Here is a 23000-nt window from a genome sequence, read left to right as displayed (position 1 = left end):
GTAACTCTTCTATTACAAGTGGAGTAGCTTTCGAGAAAGCAAATTTTATATTTTTGTATCTTTTTTTTTTTCTCGTATATTCATTTTTGTCTAACGTTTCTTGTATCCGTAATATATTGCAAATATAAAAGATCAGTACAGGTACAACAACATCTTTCAATACATGCTTCAAATTGTGTATGCTAATGTATATTTATATATATATAATATTATTTATATATTATATATATATATATATATTTTTATATATATTTATATATATAATATATATATATATATATATTATATATAAAAAAAAAATATATATATATATATTATATATAATATATATAAGATATATATATATTTTTTATATATTATATATATATTTTTTTTATATATAATATATATATATAAATATATTATATAAAAAAATATATATATATATATATAATATTATATATATAATATTATTAATTCTCTAACTTTCACTAGACACTTCGACGCGATCGATGCATGCAAATTGCCGTAGGCACTTATGTAATAAAATTCGTTCATTTCATTTTATGTTGTACATGTTATTTCATTTTGTGAAATTTAAACTGTGCATATAGATAATATCATTAGTCAGATGCTCTCATAATTATGTTTGTATCTTATTCACAGCTGCCTTTCGTCTGACATATAAATAGACGGAAGTGAATTTGGAGAGTAGTTAACTTTTGTGTTGTAAGCTTGTTTCTGAATCCGAGAAAAATTTATTTCTAATCTAATTTGTATGCACAGTTTAAAGTTGCATTTGTGACTTAAAAATAATGTACATACGCATTTTATTCGAAAATAACTATTAAATTAATTGATGAAAAATATTAGATGAAAGAAATAAATACACGATTTCAGAAGTATGTATGTTAGACATTATATATATATATATCTTAATCACATATAATAGACCATCCGTTGTTGTAAGAGATAGCAAACATGAAGGGCAAAAGTTCCTTCATGTTTTCACGCTTCTTATAGCAGGGATTAATTTATTATACATGTCTATGATATTCATTAATGATTCTAATGAATAATTGTTGAGACATATATAATGCTGTAACGATGCATATAACAGTTTTGAATGATACAATCATTTGTGAATAGCATCCTTCGAAGCAGTATTTAGATTTGTTGGACGAAGATTACATTATAAATCTAGATTCATGATCTCATGCGGCATGTATATATGCTATAAAAAAATCTTATATATACTCAAATAAACTTGAGCAATATTAATTTAATTTTTTTACTAATTCATGTGTGCGATTGATTATACACATTGATGAAGAATGGTTTGAAAACTATGACTTGAATGTTCCAGTGAGATGTCGAGTCGCGAATTTTCAATCGTTTGCTATTTTTTCCAAATATTTTTTAAATATATGTATATATAGATGTACGTGTGATGCATGTATGCCTATGTAACGTTTATTTATATATGTATGTCATAATTTGCATATATGTATATACATACATATATAGAATAGATAAATATCTACAATATTTAACATAAGTTACAGAATGAAGAATGCTCGAAGAATTATCGAATTTCATTTAGACAATAACTCTATCTTATCAATATAACGCGTTCATAAATCAAATATAAAAATTATGCTACAATATTCGACTCTATACTCTTATACTCGACTCTCCATTTTCATAGTTCCATTCGCGGGTTGAGATGCGATTGTAACTTCACTGACTTCATCCGTTTCTGATTGACTCGATGTGTCAGAAGCGTCATCTATTTCCTTTCTCTAAATTTAAATACGATTATTTTATATATGTATCTTTTTATATATGTATCTTGTAGGAGAGAAATAGATAAATAGTTGAATGTTAAAAATAATAATAAAAAAAATGTGGTCGGTATATTTTGAAATAATATCTGACCATGTAACATTTTTGTTTGCGATATAATATACGATAATATATACAATTAATGAATTTATATATCTTTTTGCAATTCGTGGAATTCATAGTATGTGAAAAAAATAAAGATTTAATTCATTTAAATTTATACTTTTAAAGATTTAATTTATTTACTTTTTGGGAATGTTGTATATTGCGAAGGACCCTTTGAACATCTGGATTACTCTCTAAGGTGGAGGTCTGACTGGACGGAGGATGTGAATATTCAGAAGTATTTTCCTCATCGGAAGCTAATGCCCCCTGTATTCTCCCAGGTATTGTTGGCTTAGATCTTCGTAATCTGCAGCCAGGACCAATTGGCTTCCTTGCAATACTGTTCAATAGAATATTTACAATAATTTCAATAAGTATTGAAGATTCAGGTGTTAATAATTTTTAAGAGATAAGCAATTTTATTAAGAATTTTTTATAATATATGTATTATATATATATGTATATATACAATATTTCTAACTAAAGAATTCTGCACAAGAGTTATTTAAAAACTTATAAGAACCAATATCTCATAAAATTTTGTTTAAAATTAATTTTTTCCTAGTTTATGAGATAATTTTTTAAATTAAGAAAAAAATAAATTTTAAACTTTTATATTAAATCTTTCGAGATGGATAATTGTAGAATTATAGAAATATTATACTCGTCATTTAATTATTATTAAAATGCATACCTTCTTCGTCTCAAAGAATAATTGTAAGTATAACTTGGATCCTCTCCTTCTTCATCTGACCAGCTTTCTTCACAACCATCATCTTCACGATCATCTGTATTGTCTGAAGAAATTCGTAGTTTAATGTCAGATTGCTCCGCATAATGTCCAGATAGTTTGCCCGAATCTTCTTTATTTCTTCTTGTAAAAATTGATTCAAATTATATTTACATCGAAATTGATTTAAATGATATACAATTTAAGAAAGAATATATTTATTAATAAAATGAATAATGATAATATATTTTTGTTAACGTACATAAAAAAATATATAAAAATAAATATATAATGTATAAAAATTATTAAAAATAAATCATCATTTTAATATTATTATACAATACCTATGGGAGATTATAACGTCATCGCCGTTTCCATTGTCAATAATAAGACGATTCGCAATAATAATCTCGCTAACTTTTCTACCGAGAGTCTCTAGATTATCATCATCGCTGCAATCTTTCAAACGCTCATTTCCATTGGCGTTATTTTCATTCGAAGGTTCAGGACTTGAGCATGAGCTAATTAGCATCGGATAATGCGTTTCTGGCAAAATCGGATTCCCGTTTACACATTCCGTTGCTTGTTTATTCAACGAGTGTTTTCTAGCAGCTTCCAAAGAGGCCTTTTCTGGCGAGGAAGACGCTATATTCGCCAACGAAGTATGATCCATTTCACTGATATCCATGATATCTGTTTGTGTGTGACTGTCAATGTATCTTACAGATGCCTCTATACTCTACAAATAGAAAACATGTCATATTGTAATATTAATATACAGGATGGCCCCAAACGTTCCAGTCAGACTTTGAGATCTTATAGGAAATTTAATTCTGAACAAAAAATTTCGTATAAACATGGGTCGAAAAATGCTTCCTTAAGAAGTTATCGCTCAAAAACCTCTGATGAAGGAAGAGCAAAAGGTGAAAAGAAAATAAAATAAAAAGAAAATAAAACTAAATAAATTTCTTGAAAAAAACGATAAAAATAAAAAATAAAAATCTTTTTCTTTTATGAAAATAAAATAATTTTTTTTTCTTAACTAACTTTTATTTTATTTTCATAAAAGAAAAAGATTTTTATTTTTTATTTTTATCGTTTTTTTCAAGAAATTTATTTAGTTTCATTTTCTTTTTATTTTATTTTCTTTTCATCTTTTGCTCTTCCTTCATCAGAGGTTTTTGAGCGATAACTTCTTAAGGAAGCATTTTTCGACCCATGTTTATAGGAAATTTTTTGTTCAGAATTAAATTTCTATAAGATCTCAATTTCCTATAAGATCTCAAAGTCTGGCTGGAACGTTCGGGGCCACCCTGTATAATACATACTTGCAATTTATTTTAAACTCATTTAAAGAACTACAAATTCTATGTATATTTTTTGAAAGTATAAGAAACTGAGAGATTTTAACAAGCAAAATTATTCTTAATAAGTTTCATCGGCTTATTATTTATCATAAAATTATTATAAAATTATTACAAATAAAATTATTAATTTATTATCAGTTAAATTCTCACTTTTCTTTCACGATGAGGACTCGATCTAGGACTGGAACTCACGCCACAACCCGAACCAACTCTACGATGCCTGTATTTACGCTGTTTGAAACTATTGCTCGATGCCAAAACAGTTTCTGGTTGATTGGATTCGTTCAATTGTGTATACATGATGGCTTTAACGGGGCTTTGTGGCGAATCCGTGGGCGATGGCGGAGTAGTAGGCGTTGAGGAAGTGGAAAACTGCACTGTGCCACAACGTTTGCGATAGAGTCTCTCTTGTGCCTTTAATAAAGGCCGAACAAGACGTTTCTTGTATTGTTTGTATCCCGTTGATTGTTGTTCTCTCCTGAGACAAACCAGATATTTATTTTGATATTTTCGATCGTGTTTTAATAACCACTTCAAATACAGAACGCGATTTTGCAAAGTGGTACAACGTTGTTTGCTGTTATTAACAAAATTTATAATATATAATAAGTGCTCACTTTATACAGGGTGTATCTTAAAAAGATCCCACTAAGTAAATAGCGTTATTCCTGATTAAAAACTGAGTCGAAAAGTCCTGAACCATTTTTTTTCCAAGATTCATTAAATAATTAATCAGATTTAAGTATGAAAAAGATGTCTGAAAAGATGAAGTGTTTAAAAATTAACACCAAACAGTTTATTTTTTTGCTTATCCAAATCTTCATATGTTGATAACGAGGAAGTTTGTCTTTTTTATTGGCGCGACTTTACTCATTAATTACTGCTTTATTAAGCTTTATGGAAAAAAATGATTCAGGACTTTTTGGTTTCTAATCATGAATAACGCTATTTACTTAGTGGGAGCTTTTTAAGATACATCCTGTATATATATTCTATAGCATATATCTCTTTTACTTCAATTATAAGATTTTTCTTACTTTATTACATCTCGCTCGCGTAGCTCCAATTGTAGCATAATAGCGTTTAATTCAAGATATAAGTTGTTAGTGCGTTCAAGTTTGCGTTCGTAGTGTTCCCTGACATCTTGAGCTTGCCGTAATTCAATCTTTCTCCTTAGAATTAGATCGTTTTCGAAATGTGGATTGGTATTAGTGAACAACGGCATATGTTCCATCTGTTCCTGTATCTCCTTCTTCCAAGATTGCTGTAAGTCCGAGAAAAAGTTTATTATTATCTTTCTCATATATACTTTGATTAATGTTAACGCAAGGAGAATATTTATAATCATTTATTAAAAACTCTTTTATTAAAAAAGTTTAATGTAAAATTTAATTGTTAAATGTTAGAAATAATAATTAAAGAAACCAGGAATTTTTCAACAAAATATATTTATACAATGCTATCTACAAAATATATCCAAAAAATATCTATACAAAATTATTATTTTTGTTTCTTAAAAGATATAAGAGTCTAATTTATTTGTTTAACTTAAATGACAGTAGAGTATTATCATCTATTCAAGAACATTTGAGCTTAAAAAAAAATACACTAACATAAAAAGATTAAAGAGAACTACGCTAATGTACTTGTGTCTTAAAGTAATCTTCGGGTTCCAAGGATAACACATCGATGGCCGCGATGGCAAGATGCATCTCGATAAGTTTGAAGGAAGGCCTATTACGCGGTTTAGTCGACCAGCACTGCTTGACCAGTAATGCAAAGCCCTCTGGGCAACTGGTAGGAATTGGCAAATGAAGAGAATTGCTGCCCACTCCCCACATAACGGCGGAGGAATCCACGTCCTTGTAAGGTATCTCACCACTCAGCAATTCCCACAGTACAACGCCGTATGACCATATGTCCACTTTCTCCGAACACGGGTCGTTTCTGATTACTTCCGGTGCCATCCATGCCACAGTACCGGCGAAAGTCATTTTTGTGCTAACTTCATTCCATTGTCTACTCGTGCCGAAGTCACTGATCTTCACTACTTCGTCTTCTCCTATTAGGACGCTGATAGACAGATTTTAGATGCATCTTATCTACACTTAATTTTATATATTGTCCATTTTTTTAATTAACTTAATAACAGAGTCGAGAAAAATCAATATTTCTTAACAATTTTTGATTCTTAACATTAAACGTCTTTGTAATCTTAAAATTACATTCATGTCTATTTGAAATTGTGATTGAAGAATTAATAAAAATTAATTTATAATAAATTGATATGTCTCAAGTTTGTTAAAGTAATTAATGGTTATTTTATATTATTTATCAAGCGAAAAATATCAATAAAATAAAATAGTTTAAATATTTCTTATAAATTTGAACAGATGTTCCCATTTTATTCATTTCGTTATTTACTTACTTTGGGCTCTTGAGATCTCTATGTATGATTTTATGAGCATGAAGATATCCCATCCCTGCAGCAATTTGTTTTGACCATGACACCAATCGAACAGGAGGAACCGGTTCTCCAGCTCTCAGAAAGTCATACAATGGCCCATATGGACAAAACTCCATTATTATGCAATAGGAAGGAGGTTTTGTGCAAACTCCTCTGTAAGCATTAAACAATAAGTGTTGTGTTTTTTAATAATATAACTTGTGCTAAATATTATATAATATTATGTAATAGAAAATAATAGACCTTACTTGAATTGTACAATATTTGGATGATTGAGCTTTTTTAAATGGCGTATATCAGTCTCTTTCGGTTCCTTCACTTTTTTTACAGCTACAATCTCTCTATTTAATTTCCCTTTAAATACTGCACCTTGAGCCCCGGATGCTACCCACTTCATCTCGCTGATATCTCCAAAAGGTATCTCCCAATCATCCGCTAAAATGCAATCCATGTTAATCATTGTACAAAAATGTAACATATAACAATTTCAAAGCAAAAGTGAATTATGCAGCTCTATTATTATATCAAAGCTAAATTCTATTTTAAATATGAAAAACTTATTACGAAGATTATAGATTTAATCTATTTTTATTAAGCATCTTTTGAAATAACTGTAAAATATATTATAATAATATATTTTTGACTGGCACTTCTATTGCATATAAAATATAAAATTTTATATCAGATATATGTATATAAATTTTATATAATATAAATTTTGTAAAAGATTTCAACTTTAATTTAAGAAAAATTGAAGAGAAAAATTGATAGATAAATAAGATAACTGTAAGGAGACTTACTTGCAAGATTTTTAATTTTTTCATTAATAGCTGCCTTTGACAACATGGACCAAACGGGGCGCATGCATCCCAATATGCCTTCGACCCAATTCGATCGTTGAGAATCGATGCTTTCCATTCCAGGAGCGCATTTCGTCGCTACATCGCTAGAATTCCCCGAGTTTGGGTTGCTTTGGGGTAATTGAACCTCTCGTAGTTCGGTGATTAGTCGCTCAGGACTTGCCGGGATTTCACTCAGTTGAGCCAGCTCTTCCTGGATGCATAACATACTGAAAATTTATAAATATTAAATCTTCATTTTTAATCAAATAAATTTAATAGAATTAAATTTTTTTAAATTTTTAATAAAATAATTTATTATGTAAATCATTTATTATCTACATAATAATATAATAGATAATTCACGATATATATAATGATAAATTATATAACTATACTATACAGTACTATACATATATCAAAATATATACAAAGATAAGATGTTTATAAATTTCATTTTTATAATAAAAAAAATTCTAAAAGAGAAAAATTATTTTGATTCGAATTTCTCATATATATATATAGAAATAAATATTAGAAAATCTCATATATATATATATATATATATATATATATAAAAGAAATAAATATTAGAAAAGTAAATAAAATATAATAAAAATAAATATATAATATATATCAAAATAAAATATAAATAAATATAATAAGAAAAGAAAATAATATTATATATATATATATATATATATATATATATAAAATATTATTTTCTTTTCCTATTATATTTATTTATATTTTATTTTTATATATATTATATAGTAGTAGTAGTATATTTATTGACTAATTTTATACAATTTATGTCAACTTGTCAAGATATGTTCAATTTGTCAAGATTTGTTAATTTTATTTGAGTGTGTATTAGTGTTTTTTTTTTCATTTATAATTTATTTCATCTCTTTCTTCCTTCTTCTTCTATCTCTAAATATTTAATTCTCCTATCTATTCTAATACATTTAATCAGTCTTTGTATACCTATCTAAAACCTGTCTTATCTCCTCCCTTCTGGCATCCTCCTGCTCTCTCTCTTCCCTGCACTCTTCCCTCTCCACGTACTTATTGAATTTTCTGAATTTCTTTTTTCTCTTCTTTTTATTTTCCACTTATTATTTCCTTTTTTTCTTCTCTTCCCTCCGTTTCCACAATACTTCCTTCATTCTGCCTAGACTTCTTTTTTCTCCCTCTAGTATCTCTCTCCACTTCCCATTTTTATTTTTAACCTTTCCACAGTTTTCAAATACATGCTCGTAGCTTTCCTCTTCTTTGCCGCATAATCTGCACAACCTTTCCTCTTCTTTTAGCCAGAACATGCATTTTGCTTTCATTTCCTGTGCTAAACCTAGCCACCGTACTTAAACCTAACTCATCCTTTCTTATCCTTTTTGGTTTCTCTCCATGTATCTCCTTCCTTGTTTTTCCAAGAATACCTCCTTGATCTCTTGATGTACCTTGTATCCTTTATCCTTTCTTCTCTATAGTTTGTCTGTACTTCCCTGCCTTTCTCCTCCAATCTTTGCCATACTGACTCTTTCCTATCTTCCTAATACTTTTCTACTGACCATCCTCTTTTCCTCAAGAATTCTCTCTTGTCTTCTTGGCTTTTTTCTTCTCTTCTTCTCTCTTGTATTTTCCAGCATTCTCCCAGGATCGTGTCTCTTTCTTGTTTTTCCAACTTTTCTTCATATTTTAGTGCTCTTTTTCCTGTCTTAATTATTAAATCATCCCTGTTTGTTTCTTTCATCACTATGTAATCCGGTGTGTTCTTGTCAAGCTTTAGCACCCATTTAATATATTTCCTTTGTATTCTTTCAAGTTCTTTCCTTTCTTTCCACCCCCAAATTTCGGCTCCATACATCATTACTGACTCTATTAGTGCATCGAATAATCTCATCCTTTTATCCCAATCTTCTTTAAATTTCCTCTCTCCTATGTTCCAAATTCTTCTTACGCTTTTAGCTTTACCTTCTAGCTTCTTAATTTGTCCTTCATCACTGTTGTTGCATTTCATTATGTATCTCAGATATGTAAATTCTTTCACTTCTTCTATTATTTTCTCCTTCCATTTGAATTCTAATTTGGTTCTCCTTCCTTGTCCTTTTCTGAACACCATTATCTTTGACTTTTCCATATTCAATTCCAAGCCTTTTTTTCCAAATATAAATACTTTCCCAATCTCTCTATCATCTCTTTTAGCCCTTCTGGTGTAGTGGACATTAGTGTAACATCATCTGCATATGACAGTGAGTAAATTTTCTTTCTCCCTAAGACTACACCTCCTTCCTGTACTTTTTTCATCTCTTCTTCCAAATCCGCAAGGCTCACATTGAACAAGGTCGGGCATCCTTGTCTAACACCTTTCTTCAGTTCTATTGATCCTACTCTTTTCTCCTTTATCTTTATCATGCTCTTTGTTCCTGTATATATGTCCCTTATTCTTTCCGTTATATTTTCTTCTATACCCATTTTCTCCAGCATGTTCCAAATTTCTTCCCTTTTTAATCTGTCAAATGCTCTTTTCATGTCTGCGAATAGCACGTATAACTTTTCTTTTTCTCTTCTTATTGATTCATTTATCGCATTCTTTAGGATATATACCGCATCAATTGTGCCTCTTTCCTTCCTAAATCCTAATTGGGTCTCACTTAGACCTTTTTTCTCGTTTAAATTTTTACTTAACTTTCTTCTTATTTCTGTATAAATTTTATAACCCGTGTCCATCAACGTTATTCCTCTATAATTTTCCGCTTTTTTCTTGTCTCCTTTTTTATATATCGGTGTTATTATACCTTCCTTCCATTCTTTCGTTATCTTTCCACCATTCCACAATTCATTTAAAATTTCCTCTCATTTTTCTTATTAGCTATATATTATATATATTTATTTGTATTTATATTTTATTTACTTTTCTCTCTAATATTTGTTTCTTTTACTAGAGAACAATCTGTAAACCATACAGATATAGAGGGATCTTTTATTCTTGCTATTGATATATTTTTCATATTATATAGACGAAAAATTAATCAATTTAAAAGCAAGACAGACTTATCTCGTTATAAGTTCGTTGAATTTATACTAAAAAAATTGATCGTATGTAATTTTATCTGTGTAGTCCGATGAACGATAAGAAGTGACGTATATATCGTACGTCCCGTCAGCGATATCATCGAATAATAATAATCTTGTGTATTTAATGTTATTCAGTACACGATTATATTAATTGCGAATGTTATATTTAATTAAAGTCATTGAATTTTCTGAATTATTTTCAATATAAAATATAAATATCGATGTCGATATAATATATCTTCTTATTATTTTCTTATTATTATAGCGATAATATTGAAAATATTGAAATTCCGACATCTTGATACGTCAATTATCACCTGATCTCAACTATAATCTGATAAGAAGGGATGGACTTTTAATCTACTCTTAAGAGTAGTGATCGATATAAGATCTGATATGATTCTTTATTACTTTTGAAAACACGTGAATACTATTAAAAATAAGCTTAAATATTTAAAAAAGTAATATATTATTCCTTTCATTATTATCCCTAAGTCTAATCTAAAAAATTACATTTCTCTTTTCTCCAAAAAATTGATTACTCTATTCAAAAAAGAATTATGGATTATAATATAGTTGTATTGTTCATATACAGAATTTTTCAGTGTTACAATAGTATGAAGAGAGAGATTTGCGTTTGTGTCAATGACTTTTCACGACCAACACAATTGGTGGTGAATACATTTCCTCTCTGTCAATACAAACGCATCTGACAAGCAAGAGCAACCTTTCATTATTCCCAATGGGACATTAGCGTTCTATGGAGCAATCCACAGCTCTCTGATTTATCGTTGTTTACCCTGAGGTATTAACAAATATTTTAAATTTTTTTTTAATATTTTAAAAATTTTATTTTTTTAAAAATAAAAATGTTTCATTAAAAAGATCCCTATAGATTTTTGAACCTTCGCAAATTTAGGTCAAATGCAGGATTCCGCACCCATAGTAATTCTATCATGTTGCTTATTTAAGGATATATTGGACGGACCTGTCTCAAAAGTTAATCCAAAGTATCAAAAAATTAAAGTTGGGCAAAATACGAATTCTAATTGATCAAACATTTTTTAAAAATCACGAAATCATATTTTAAAGTATTCTTTAATATAAATAGGTCTTAATTTCCAAGAAAATTGTTGCCACGTTATCATCAATATTGCGTCAAACCGATAATCACAGTTATTTTTTAATAATAATTTCAAAACGAGCAAGTAAATCGTTTTAAAACTTTGTGGGAACATTTTTACATGTATGAAAAATATAATATTACAAAATGAAATTTTTATCATTGTTTTTTTATAGTTTGTGAATAATTTATTACCTGTCTCTTGAACGTTTACATAAGATCCTATGTTAAAATCAATTCAAAAATTAATAACTTTTAAAGGAGCAAGTAAAAAAATTTGAAATAATTCATGATGATTTAGAATGTTATTAAGAATGTTAAATTAAAAATTCACGGCGATCTTATTGATTGTAAGATATCTCCAATACATTCTTAATAATTCTTAACATTTAATAAATATAAATATAAATTATACATATAAATACTTGCTTTCTTGTATAGAAGAAAAAATCTTACTAAAAACATTATAAAATCCAAATGTCTTAGATTGTTTTGTTTTAGATTTCTATATTTTGTAATTTTATTATTTTTATATTATATTAAATGTGAAAATTTAAAATTTATAAAATTATGAGTTTCTGTTATATTATTTTAATATATTATTTTAGTTATATTATTTTAGTAAATTATATTATCATATAATTTTAGTCTATAAGAAATCTATCATACATATTTATATTATGATCATATATGCTTTCTGAGATTATTATCCCCACTTTATACACGAAGAAATAAGTTAGCTTTGCTCTCTACTAATAGAATTTCATAATATTCTCTATTCTTTCTCTTTCATTACAAAATGAAATTTTTATCATTGTTTTTTTATAGTTTGTGAATAATTTATTACCTATCTCTTGAACGTGTACATAAGATCCTATGTTAAAATCGCAAAATTCAAAAATTAATAACTTTTAAAGGAGCAAAAAAATTTGAAATAATTCATGACGATTTAGAATGTTAAATTAAAAATTCATGGCGATCTCATTGATTGTAATATATCTCCAATACATCTCCAATGTATTATCTCCAATACTTAATTAAATTTTCTATTTTTTTATATATTAAAAAGTTGCGATAAATAATAAATTTTCTCGGAAACTTTTCTTGCGAAAAGCTCGATTCGTTCAGATTTGTCGAGAAATTGCTTGTCGAGATTAAGATCGAAAATTGTTAAGACACCCTCGGATAACGCTATCGTATTTGCATCGCAAAGAAATGTCACGCCCACTGTAATTTCGATTAAATCGATGCAACTTTTTATACTCATTGTGAAGATTCATATTACCGACTCTCTGATAATATCATATCGCGCTTATCAAACGTTTCATTCGTTATGCGATCGTAACGAACCTTTGAGCGGAATGTAACAATGTATGACGTGCTACGCGAATATCGATTGCGCTCTTTATGCGCGACTGTATTGCACAAGTATACATTCCTAAATTTAACTCTTAACTGATAGTAATAGTCATGCTCTACTATGTTTTTTAACGGCACACGAATAAATCTAGTCAATTCGGAGAAAATCAAATTTACATGTGTGTTGGTGCATCTCTTAAAACAATATATATGTAAACTTATGCGAATATTTATACTTATGTTATAATGTACAATTGTAAGAAAGAAAATAATTTTTCTTTACTTTTATAAACGAATGCTTAGTTTTCTTACTGTAATATTTGCTTCATCTTTGCAAATATATGACAATATTTGTGTGCATTGAAGATATATCTACTTATATAAATTGCATATATTACACGAATATATTTATCTGCTTTGGATTATATAATATTATCTACAATAATATATATTAACTTGTATGCTCATTAAATTTTCACAATTTAATTTTGCAACATATAATTTAATTATATCTATTTTTAATCTATTTATATCTATATTAATCTATTTATATCTATATTTAATCTATTATCTTATTTTTTATTTAATTATATCTATTTTTAATATATTCGTTTTATTTATACTGAAATATTAAGATTCTATCTCGCCGTAACTATTATCGAATTATGATTCCCACTGAAATTCCTTCATCATCATCTTCCAGTATTAAATTCAGGTATAATTCAATCAAATATGTATTCTACATATTTTATAAACATATTCTACATATTCTATACAAATAAATCTTATGATCACAATTTATAGCTATTTATCAATCTATAGATCAAAAAAAGAATATTCTGCATATTTTGCCAATCTATACTATCGAGAGAGTGATAGCATATGAAAAAATTAATTTATTTAATATATAAATTAATATTTAATTTATTTAATATATAAATAATATATTAATTTATTTAATTTATTTAAGAAATTAATTTTTTTATTTTACAAGAAAAACTTTATATAATTTGTTGCTATTAACATAATTCAACATGATTATAATGAGAAATTAAGAGCCTTAATGAACATCTAATAAAGATATTTATCAATTCTGGGTTATTCTTGTAAATAAATTAAATCAATGTCACTAAGTAATAAAGAATCATCAATCGTAGATAATTAAAAATCCATAAAAAAACAAACGTTTTTAATCTCTTCTTTAGGCTTATCTAAAACATTATACAATTTTAATCACAGTTTCATTCAAAGAAATATGATATTCTTTAGTTGCTTTTTTGATAACTTCGTATAAAAAGTTAATTTAAATTTTATCTAGCTTTTCAGATGATTTAGATGATATTCTTCATATATTATACACAAGGCAAGATCTTAGAAAAAAGGTAAGAACGCATAAAATGAATTGCATAAATAAGTTCAAATGTTGTGTTTGAATTAACCATCAGCTGTTGATCTTATTGATAACTGTTCAGGACAAAAAAATTGCCTAGGAACATGCAGCAATTTTATCCGATTTCATATAAGTCATAGCCAACGTATTTGGTAGCAGAAATAGAAAAAATAGATCGTAAAAAAAATATCAAAAATGATATATTGCTTGTATTTTCACGCCGACATTATCACACTACGTGCTCAATCGATGACAGTTTACAATCATTATGTTATACGTCGTGTCGTCGGAATGTTGGTTGTATTTTTCGTTGTTATTATTTCCTATTAAAATTCCAGCAGCCAAAACTTTTGATTTTAATCTTAAACTGTCTGGGAAAGAAGCAAAAGAAAGAAATTAAGTAAAAAGATCGAGAAGGAAAGAGTATTTTTCAACGAAAAAGATTATTTATCGAAATATTATGCATTATATAAGACATATTTTTTAACATTAATGGATTAACGATGAAAGATTAAAAATTTAATTTCCTTGATAAAAATAAATCTCTACTGCCTCGTGTATATACAGAGTGTCCTAAAACCACACAGAGAAAAATTTAATTTAATTGAATATATTGTGAATTTTAGTAAGTGCAGTATTTTAATCAAGAATATTAAATTAAAACAAAAATTTGGTTTACTACAAGAGTTGACGTAAAATAAGTTTGATTTTTCTTTGATACAACTTTACAATATTCTTGAAGAGAAAATAAATTCTTCTTTTGACTATATGATAATGAGATTTTCTAACAATTGTGATGAGTATATTTTAAGATTATTATCAAGAATATATTCTTTGTTGAAGAAAACTATTACTTAAAAAAAGAACAATAAACTGAGTAATCACTTTTCTTGGCAGTAGAATGATATTTTTCTCTGTGCATTGTGCTTTCTTTTAACGGCAGATTCCTTAGAATTTCGAGACAGAAATTCAAGTACAAAAATGTCGAGGCTATAATAGTTTTTAAACTAGGGAAGCGATTATATTTTACAAAGTGACAGAAATCAGATACGGTGAAATGACAAAAAGAAGGAAGAATGAAAGCCCTTTTTTATGCTATTGTAATTGTTACAACAGCATATTTTCCCATTTTTCTACATATTAATATATATTAATATAAATGATTCAAAATAAAAATTCATTAATTTAATTACTTTCTATTGAAACGATTGCAATATGTATTTCATTACCAATACTACAAAATATTCCGGAATACAAAGTAAATAAACATTAAATCTAATTTCACAATTTATTTATCTCGCAGAGCATAGTAAATATTTTCATGATAACATTGATAACAGTGATCGACCATTTTGACAGCTGAAGTTAAAACATGTCGGAAATTTTAAATTATTTTTGAGATGCCTTTAATTCTTGCATTATTCGTAAAAAGAATGTACTAGACAATGCATAGAAAAAAATCTCGATATTTTTGTATTAGAATTTTCTTAAAATGTTCTAGAGAATCTTAAGAAGTACAATAGTTTTAGGACATCCTGTATATTTCATTTTTAATCCGTGCAAGAATGTAAACCTATACAAAGGTAGATAAGTCGGTAAAGGATATATCCATTTAAGGAAGTGAAAGTGGTCTTGAAATTACGAGCGGCAGTGCCCTTGATAAAGGATCCCGCCAGTTTTAAGATAAGACGATTGTCTTCATACAGTCCTCTCTTATCCTTTCCCGTCTTTTTCTCTTATGTCTCCATTCGGAAAACGTACAAAAGGCCAAAAAGCATTAACGTATATACAGGCCCCGAACGTTCCTGTCAGACTTTGAGATCTTATAGGAAATTTAATTCTGAACAAAAAATTTCCTATAAAGATGGGTCGAAAAATGCTTCCTTAAGAAGTTATCGCACAAAAATCTCTGATGAAGCAGCAAGGTGAAAAGAAAATGAAATAAAAAGAAAACTAAATAAGTTTCTTGAAAAAAACGCTAAAAATAAAAAATAAAAATCTTTTTCTTTTATGAAAATAAAATAATTTTTTTTTAACTAACTTTTATTTTATTTTCATAAAAGAAAAAGATTTTTATTTTTATCGTTTTTTTCAAGAAATTTATTTAGTTTCATTTTATTTCATTTTCTTTTTATTTCATTTTCTTTTCATCTTTTGCTCTTCCTTCATCAGAGGTTTTTGAGCGATAACTTCTTAAGGGAGCATTTTTCGACCCATGTTTATAGGAAATTTTTTGTTCAGAATTAAATTTGCTATAAGATCTCAAAGTCTGGCTGGAACGTTCGGGGCCACCCTGTATATTGTATAGCAAACACGAATCGAGCAAACGCACAGTATGTGTATGCACGTTTACCGCGGCCTTCGTATCAGCTGTCTGCTGGCGTCACTCAATGAGAGGCCGTGCTCGTCGTCGTAAACATTACGCCTGATACGGCGTGCGCGCGATTTCATCTCACTATCACACCTAAATTTCTATATGATATTTCTACATGTATATAGAGTGCTATATAATGTATTTGGTTTATTAATTTGTTCACTTTTAATTGATGATTCGCGGAATCGACTTTCCAGTCATATTTTTCAATGGTCAAATTTTCAATAATTATGTTCATTATTATGTGTCATATATCATTTGCTTAAATCTTATATTTCATATACATGCGTATTTTATACTGCTACGAATTTTTATTAATTTATTTTAAAATTCAAATGCTCTTTTCTTTCTTCGATCATTTTTTACTAATTTTTAATTACGTAACACAATAAAAGTTCGATGACATGAAAAATTCTGCGTAAAAAGCGAGAGAGAGAGAGAGATAGATAAATAAGTATATATTTAAAAAACTTAAAACAATTACTAATGACATGATGAATAGAAAGATAATAATGAAAAAAGATATTGATAAAAATAGTATTGAAAATTTTACTCCAATATAATTATGTAGAAATATTGCAGGTTCTGATTTTTCATGACCAATGCAAATGTGTGGCTATTATTTATGAACAATAACAAATCACTATAGTCATTTGCGCAGTATACATTTTTTCTGATTAAAAAACATTGTGTTTCTTTGAGATTCTAGAATTTCTTAATCCGTTCAACTAAAATATTATCATTACTCAGACGATACATCAGGAAAGCAAAGTTCATATCTTAAAAACGCCTTCCTGAATTGTACATATATATATAATTCTATAATTATTGTTTACGAGCAACGATGCATCTATATATATATATATATATATATATATATATATATATATATATATCTATAATGAACTCATGACTCTACAAAAAACAAAGAGTTATTTATATCACATTTGAGGTTTTCACACAGTGTAACATATCAAGTATATCTTTAATCAAAGATATTTAATAAATTATAAATTATATTTATAATAAATTTATAATTATAAGTTTATAATTATTTATATTTATTATATTACATCGTTTATATTTATAACTATAAATTTATATATATATATATATATATATATATATATTTATAATTAATAAATATTAATTTATTAATTATATATAATTTATAAATTATAATATAATAATAATATAATTATTAATATTTTAATAATATAATTTATAAATTATAAATTATATTTATAAATATAATTATATGTAATATTATGTAATTAATTTATAAGTTATATTTATAAATGATATCTTTTGCAAGATTAAGGACAAATAAGATATTTTTTATAGATATCTCTCTCTCTCTCTCTCTCTCTCTCTCTCTCTCTCTCTCTCTCTCTCTCTCTCTCTCTTTTTGAAACACGAAATGATATAATAACGAAAAAAGGAATTTCAATTTCAATTTCTAAAGCTGTGTGTCTTTCGATTTTGGAAATCGGAACAAATCAAAGACACAGATGAGGGAGAAGATTATCCTCTTTATAACACGATCTTGAATGAAACACCGCACAGAAAAAAAGAACATTCTTGTTTTCAATTAAGAAAAATATATTCTTATGATTTAAGATTTAATTTCCTTGAATGGAAAAAAAACAATGTTAGATAGAAAATAACATTTTTAAATCAAAGATTATAATTTTCTTAAAGTAGAATTAATATAAATAATGATAAATAATATAAATAATTATATATTTTTTAGGTGATAATTACAATATTAAAATAAGACTATAATATTGTTAAAATTTAAAATTATTAAATTCTTCTAAGAAGATTATAAATTGTTGCGTATATACGAAACAATGAACGCGTTAGTTTAAGTATACAGGGTGTCCCAAAACTCATAATCAATCTTTCAAAGACAAATTCCTGGGATCATTTGGAGACGATTTTTCCTCAGCGAAAATGTTGATGAAGGCCATCATTTTTTGTTCCCAATTTTTGTCATCATCTTATATATCTTTATATAAGATATATATCTCTTATATATATCTTTGCAATTAAGTCTTAAATTAAAACTAAAGTAAACTCGATTTAAAATTAATCGAAGAATGTGATTTTGTTAATATTTTATTTCTACAAGCTTAGTTTACGAAAAATCCCTTATTTCCAATCACTTATAAATCGAAAATTATTATTGCCTCGACATTTTCGTTGAGGAAAAATCGTCTCCAAAACCCCAGGAATCTGTCTTTGAAAGATTGATTCTGAGTTTTGGGATACCCTGTATAAGTTTTGATTTGACACTTGTTTTTTTTTCTGTGCGGGAATCGTGAGCGCAATGAGAATGGACAAGAGTGAGAATGGAGTCGCCTCGTTGTTGACGCTGTTATCGTCATCGCGAGCGCAATGTTGCTCCGAAGCGTGTCCCGAGGAACCCGCTCTCACCTCTTCGCCGTAGCGCTGGCTTCATTGCCGGATATTACGGCGACGGCGGCGACATCGCCGGCGATGGTCTCGTCGTCGTTCTGCGCTGCTGGCTTCTTGTAGAAAAATCGCGCGAGTACCATCACGTCGCGTATAGCATATGGCCTGTGTAGAGCACACTAACAGTATATCCCGTCCACGACGCAACGAAACGAGGAATATCGTCGTAGAGCTGCACCACTGACCACTGAACGCTTCGAAGGCGGGAGTCCGAAGCGACACACCGCACACAAGAGGTATCTCTCATTTACTGCGGAGACCAGTGGAGACTAGGTCCAACAGAAACTGTTCTTCATCCCTCTCTAGCCTTTTCTCCTTCTCTTTCTCCTTCCTTATCTCTCATCCGACCTATCTGCTCCGATATTACACGCCGTATCGTGTTGACGTGCTCGACGCTTAACGCGCGCTATTTCGAATCTATAAATGTATGATACAAAGGAGTATGGAGGTATTATATTAGGTGTATAAGTCAGGTTTCTATTGCTTTTCCTGGGAAATTTCATCATGTTTGTTAGCAAACTATGCATGTACAGTTCAATCATGGACATAATCCCCACCATTTTTCAGCAGCATTTCCCTCCATCCTTCAGATAAGTTATGCAGGATGGATCAAACGTCTGGATACAGTCGAATATCTCTATAGAATGCATTTTAGAACGAAATGCTTTAGACAAAAGTTGTAAGGATTAAAAAGATGTTCTTAACTGTAATATCCATTTGAGATTGAGTGGCGTCGCCGAGGTCAACTTGAATTTTTTAAATGGAACCCCCTATTTTTCATTGAATATTCTTGGAGCTTACCTCGAGTAATTAAAACACTAATAAATTATTTTTCCCTCAAGTACTTTTTGAGTTATAAGGCTTGACATCATTTCTTATTATAATTTTACATAAACCGTAAAATATCATGTAAAATATTCATTTTTCGATTATCTTACCTTAATACTTTTATGTACAAAATTATATAAGATTATATATAATTATAATGAGAGGAATCAATTGTAAAGGAAGCACAGTTACTTTTAAGAAAAAATATTTAATTGTTAATTACAAATTACATATATCTCTTCGAAATAACTATGTATTTTTTTTACACCAATTGATTCCTCTCATTATTTTGTACATAAAAGTATTAAGGTAAGATAATCGAAAAATGAATATTTTACAAGATATTTTACGGTTTATGTAAAATTAAGAAATGATTTCAAGCCTCATAACTCGGAAAGCACTTAATGAGAACTAACTTAATTATAGTGTTTTGGAAAGCTCTCGAGGTAAGCTACAAAAATATGCAATGAAAAATAGGGGGTTCCATTTAAAAAATTCAAGTTGACCTTGCCCTGACCTTGGCAACGCCACTCAATGTTAAATGAATATTACCGTTAAATACATCTTTTTCATCCTTACAACTTTTGTCTAAAGCATTTTGTTTTAAAATGCATTCTATACGAGATATTCGACTGTATCCAGACTTTTGGTCCACCCTGTATAGCTCTAGGTAGAAGTCCGTAGGTACTTGCGATGACCTCATCAAAGCATTTCCTTATCTCTTCTTATTATTTACATTTCTAAATTTTCTGTCAGACAAAACGTGCTCCATCGATTGGAGAATAAATAATAGTCTGAAAGTATTATATCCAGTAAGTATGCCATGTGGGACAAAACAACCCAGTCAAGTTTCAATATGTGCCCTTGGCCGCATGAGACCCAGCATTATCATGCAAAAATTTAAGTGGGCGACGACCTTTTCTTGTAAAAGATCGTTTTTTTTTTCAACTCTTCGCATAAAAGAAATATCTCACGACGATAACAATTACTGTTTTGTCGAAACAGTTACAATAAATCATACTCAACAATCTTGTTGTTTGACTTCATGCGGTAAAATTGATCAATGGGCACGTTTTTGAAACTTGGCCGGATTTTTAAAAATAATTTACCTAATTGATGCATAACATGTCTTTTCTAATAGAAAATTTAGAAATGTTGAAGAGAAATAAATAAGAAAATGGCTTGACAAATTCACAAGTAAGGACCAAACTTTCAATCAATCTGAAATTTATAATATTAATTTTTTGTCCGAAAGATAAGAAAAAAAATGCTGAAAATGACAGCGATTATTTTTACGATTGAATTGTACATGCATAATTTGACAGTTAATATTGAATTTTATAAAATGTAATAGAAAACTTATTTATACTTAATATATCTAATATACCTTTACTTACTTTATCTATACTTTATCTTATCTATATCTATATAATATAACATAATTAAAACTAATGGTATGTGCATCGATAATAAGTTTATAATTCAAATTAACAAAGAAATATTATATCTCTATAAAGATATATGTATAAAATATATACTTATATAAAATATATACTTTATTATATAATTATAATTATAATATTAAATTATAATTATATAAAATATATACTTGTATAAAAATTTATTTTCAATCCTTATTTTTTCAATACAATAAAAAATAAGGATTGTTGTATACTTCTATATATATTTTGACAGATGATATTTTTCTCGTGAAATAAGAAACGGCATTTTTTAAAGTAATATGTTAGAGAGAGAGAAAGAGAGATCAGGAGCTTTTGTCTGAAAATTAACAATAAATACTGGAATTACCTGTTAGTGAATATGTGAGCCTCCGGATGAGGAGATGACAAGACTACTCCGCTCACATCCACGGACATCCCTGTTTCTTCAGTTTCCAGATTGTACATTTCGGATTGAGGATCTCAATTTCGGCAGGGATGTGCATTCTCGCCTACATGTCAGATTATTGCCAAATCTGAAATAAAAGCGCATTTCATTACTTTAAGTCGTTAATAGATCTGCTCGTTTATACTTGAAAAAGTCGAAAACATTGCTGATAATAAGCGAAATTTGGATTTCTCAACGCTATTTTATCTTTAGAAAATATTACAAAAATGTATACGAAAATATATACAAATCATAAATAATCTAAAAAATAAAAGAAAGTACATAATTATATAAAGATAATAAATAAAATAAAGCTAAATGAATTATGAGAAGAAAAGGAGAAATTTTTGCGATTAAGATAACTTTAATTGTCGTTCTATATTAAGATAACTTTAATTGTCGTACTATTTTTGATAAAATGTTTGAAACATAAAACATTACGTTCATTCCATTTCTCTTTTTTCAATATTAACAATTATATCATAAATTTTAAAAGAATTTATTCAAACATTTAATCCATGAAAATATTATCCTGCATCTTTCAATTCTTGATTTTTTATTACAATCATTTAAAACTTCATTCACACATTTTATTCTAGAGAAATAAATAATTACAATTATAATTACAATTATAAATTATTATAATATTCTAGAGAAATAAATAATTACAATTATAATTATAATTATAAATTGATTTTAATATACACATTTTATTCTAAAGAAATAAATAATTACAATTATAATTATAATTATAAATTATTATAATTATATATTATTATTCTAGAGAAATAAATAATTACAATTATAATTATAATTATAAATTGATTTTAATATACACATAAATTGATTTTAATATACACATTTTATTCTAGAGAAATAAATAATTACAATTATAATTATAATTATAAATTATTATAATATTCTAGAGAAATATAATTACAATTATAATTATAAATAATTATAAATTGATTTTAATATAAAGCATTAAACCGATGAAAAATAAAAATATAAATAAATTTTGATCTGAGATTCCGCCAATCACTTTATCCAACACTACGCAGGTATGCTAAAAATTTGTCCTCGTGCAGCATCCGCGCTTAGTTGCCTGTTACCACGTTGGAATGGATTGAAGCGAAAAAAAGAGAGGAGTA

The 23000-nt window shown here is 27.7% G+C and overlaps 1 protein-coding gene across 1 annotated transcript; it reads right to left on the bottom strand.

Moving 5' to 3' along the window:
* Positions 1–452: 452 nt before the first annotated feature.
* Positions 453–21936, bottom strand: LOC105258073 (mitogen-activated protein kinase kinase kinase 13). The gene is given in 12 exon segments (XM_025410901.1): positions 453–1781; positions 2071–2269; positions 2624–2800; positions 3004–3398; positions 4177–4504; positions 5064–5290; positions 5673–6099; positions 6455–6646; positions 6742–6928; positions 7294–7562; positions 21772–21874; positions 21877–21936. Coding segments are annotated over 12 exon segments (2655 nt in total). The 5' UTR covers positions 21908–21936; the 3' UTR covers positions 453–1661.
* Positions 21937–23000: the final 1064 nt, after the last annotated feature.

Source organism: Camponotus floridanus, unplaced genomic scaffold (genome assembly GCF_003227725.1).
Source record: "Camponotus floridanus strain SB8 unplaced genomic scaffold, Cflo_v7.5 scaffold36, whole genome shotgun sequence".
Taxonomy (NCBI): Eukaryota; Metazoa; Arthropoda; class Insecta; order Hymenoptera; family Formicidae; genus Camponotus; species Camponotus floridanus.
This window is presented reverse-complemented; position numbering and strand designations above follow the sequence as displayed.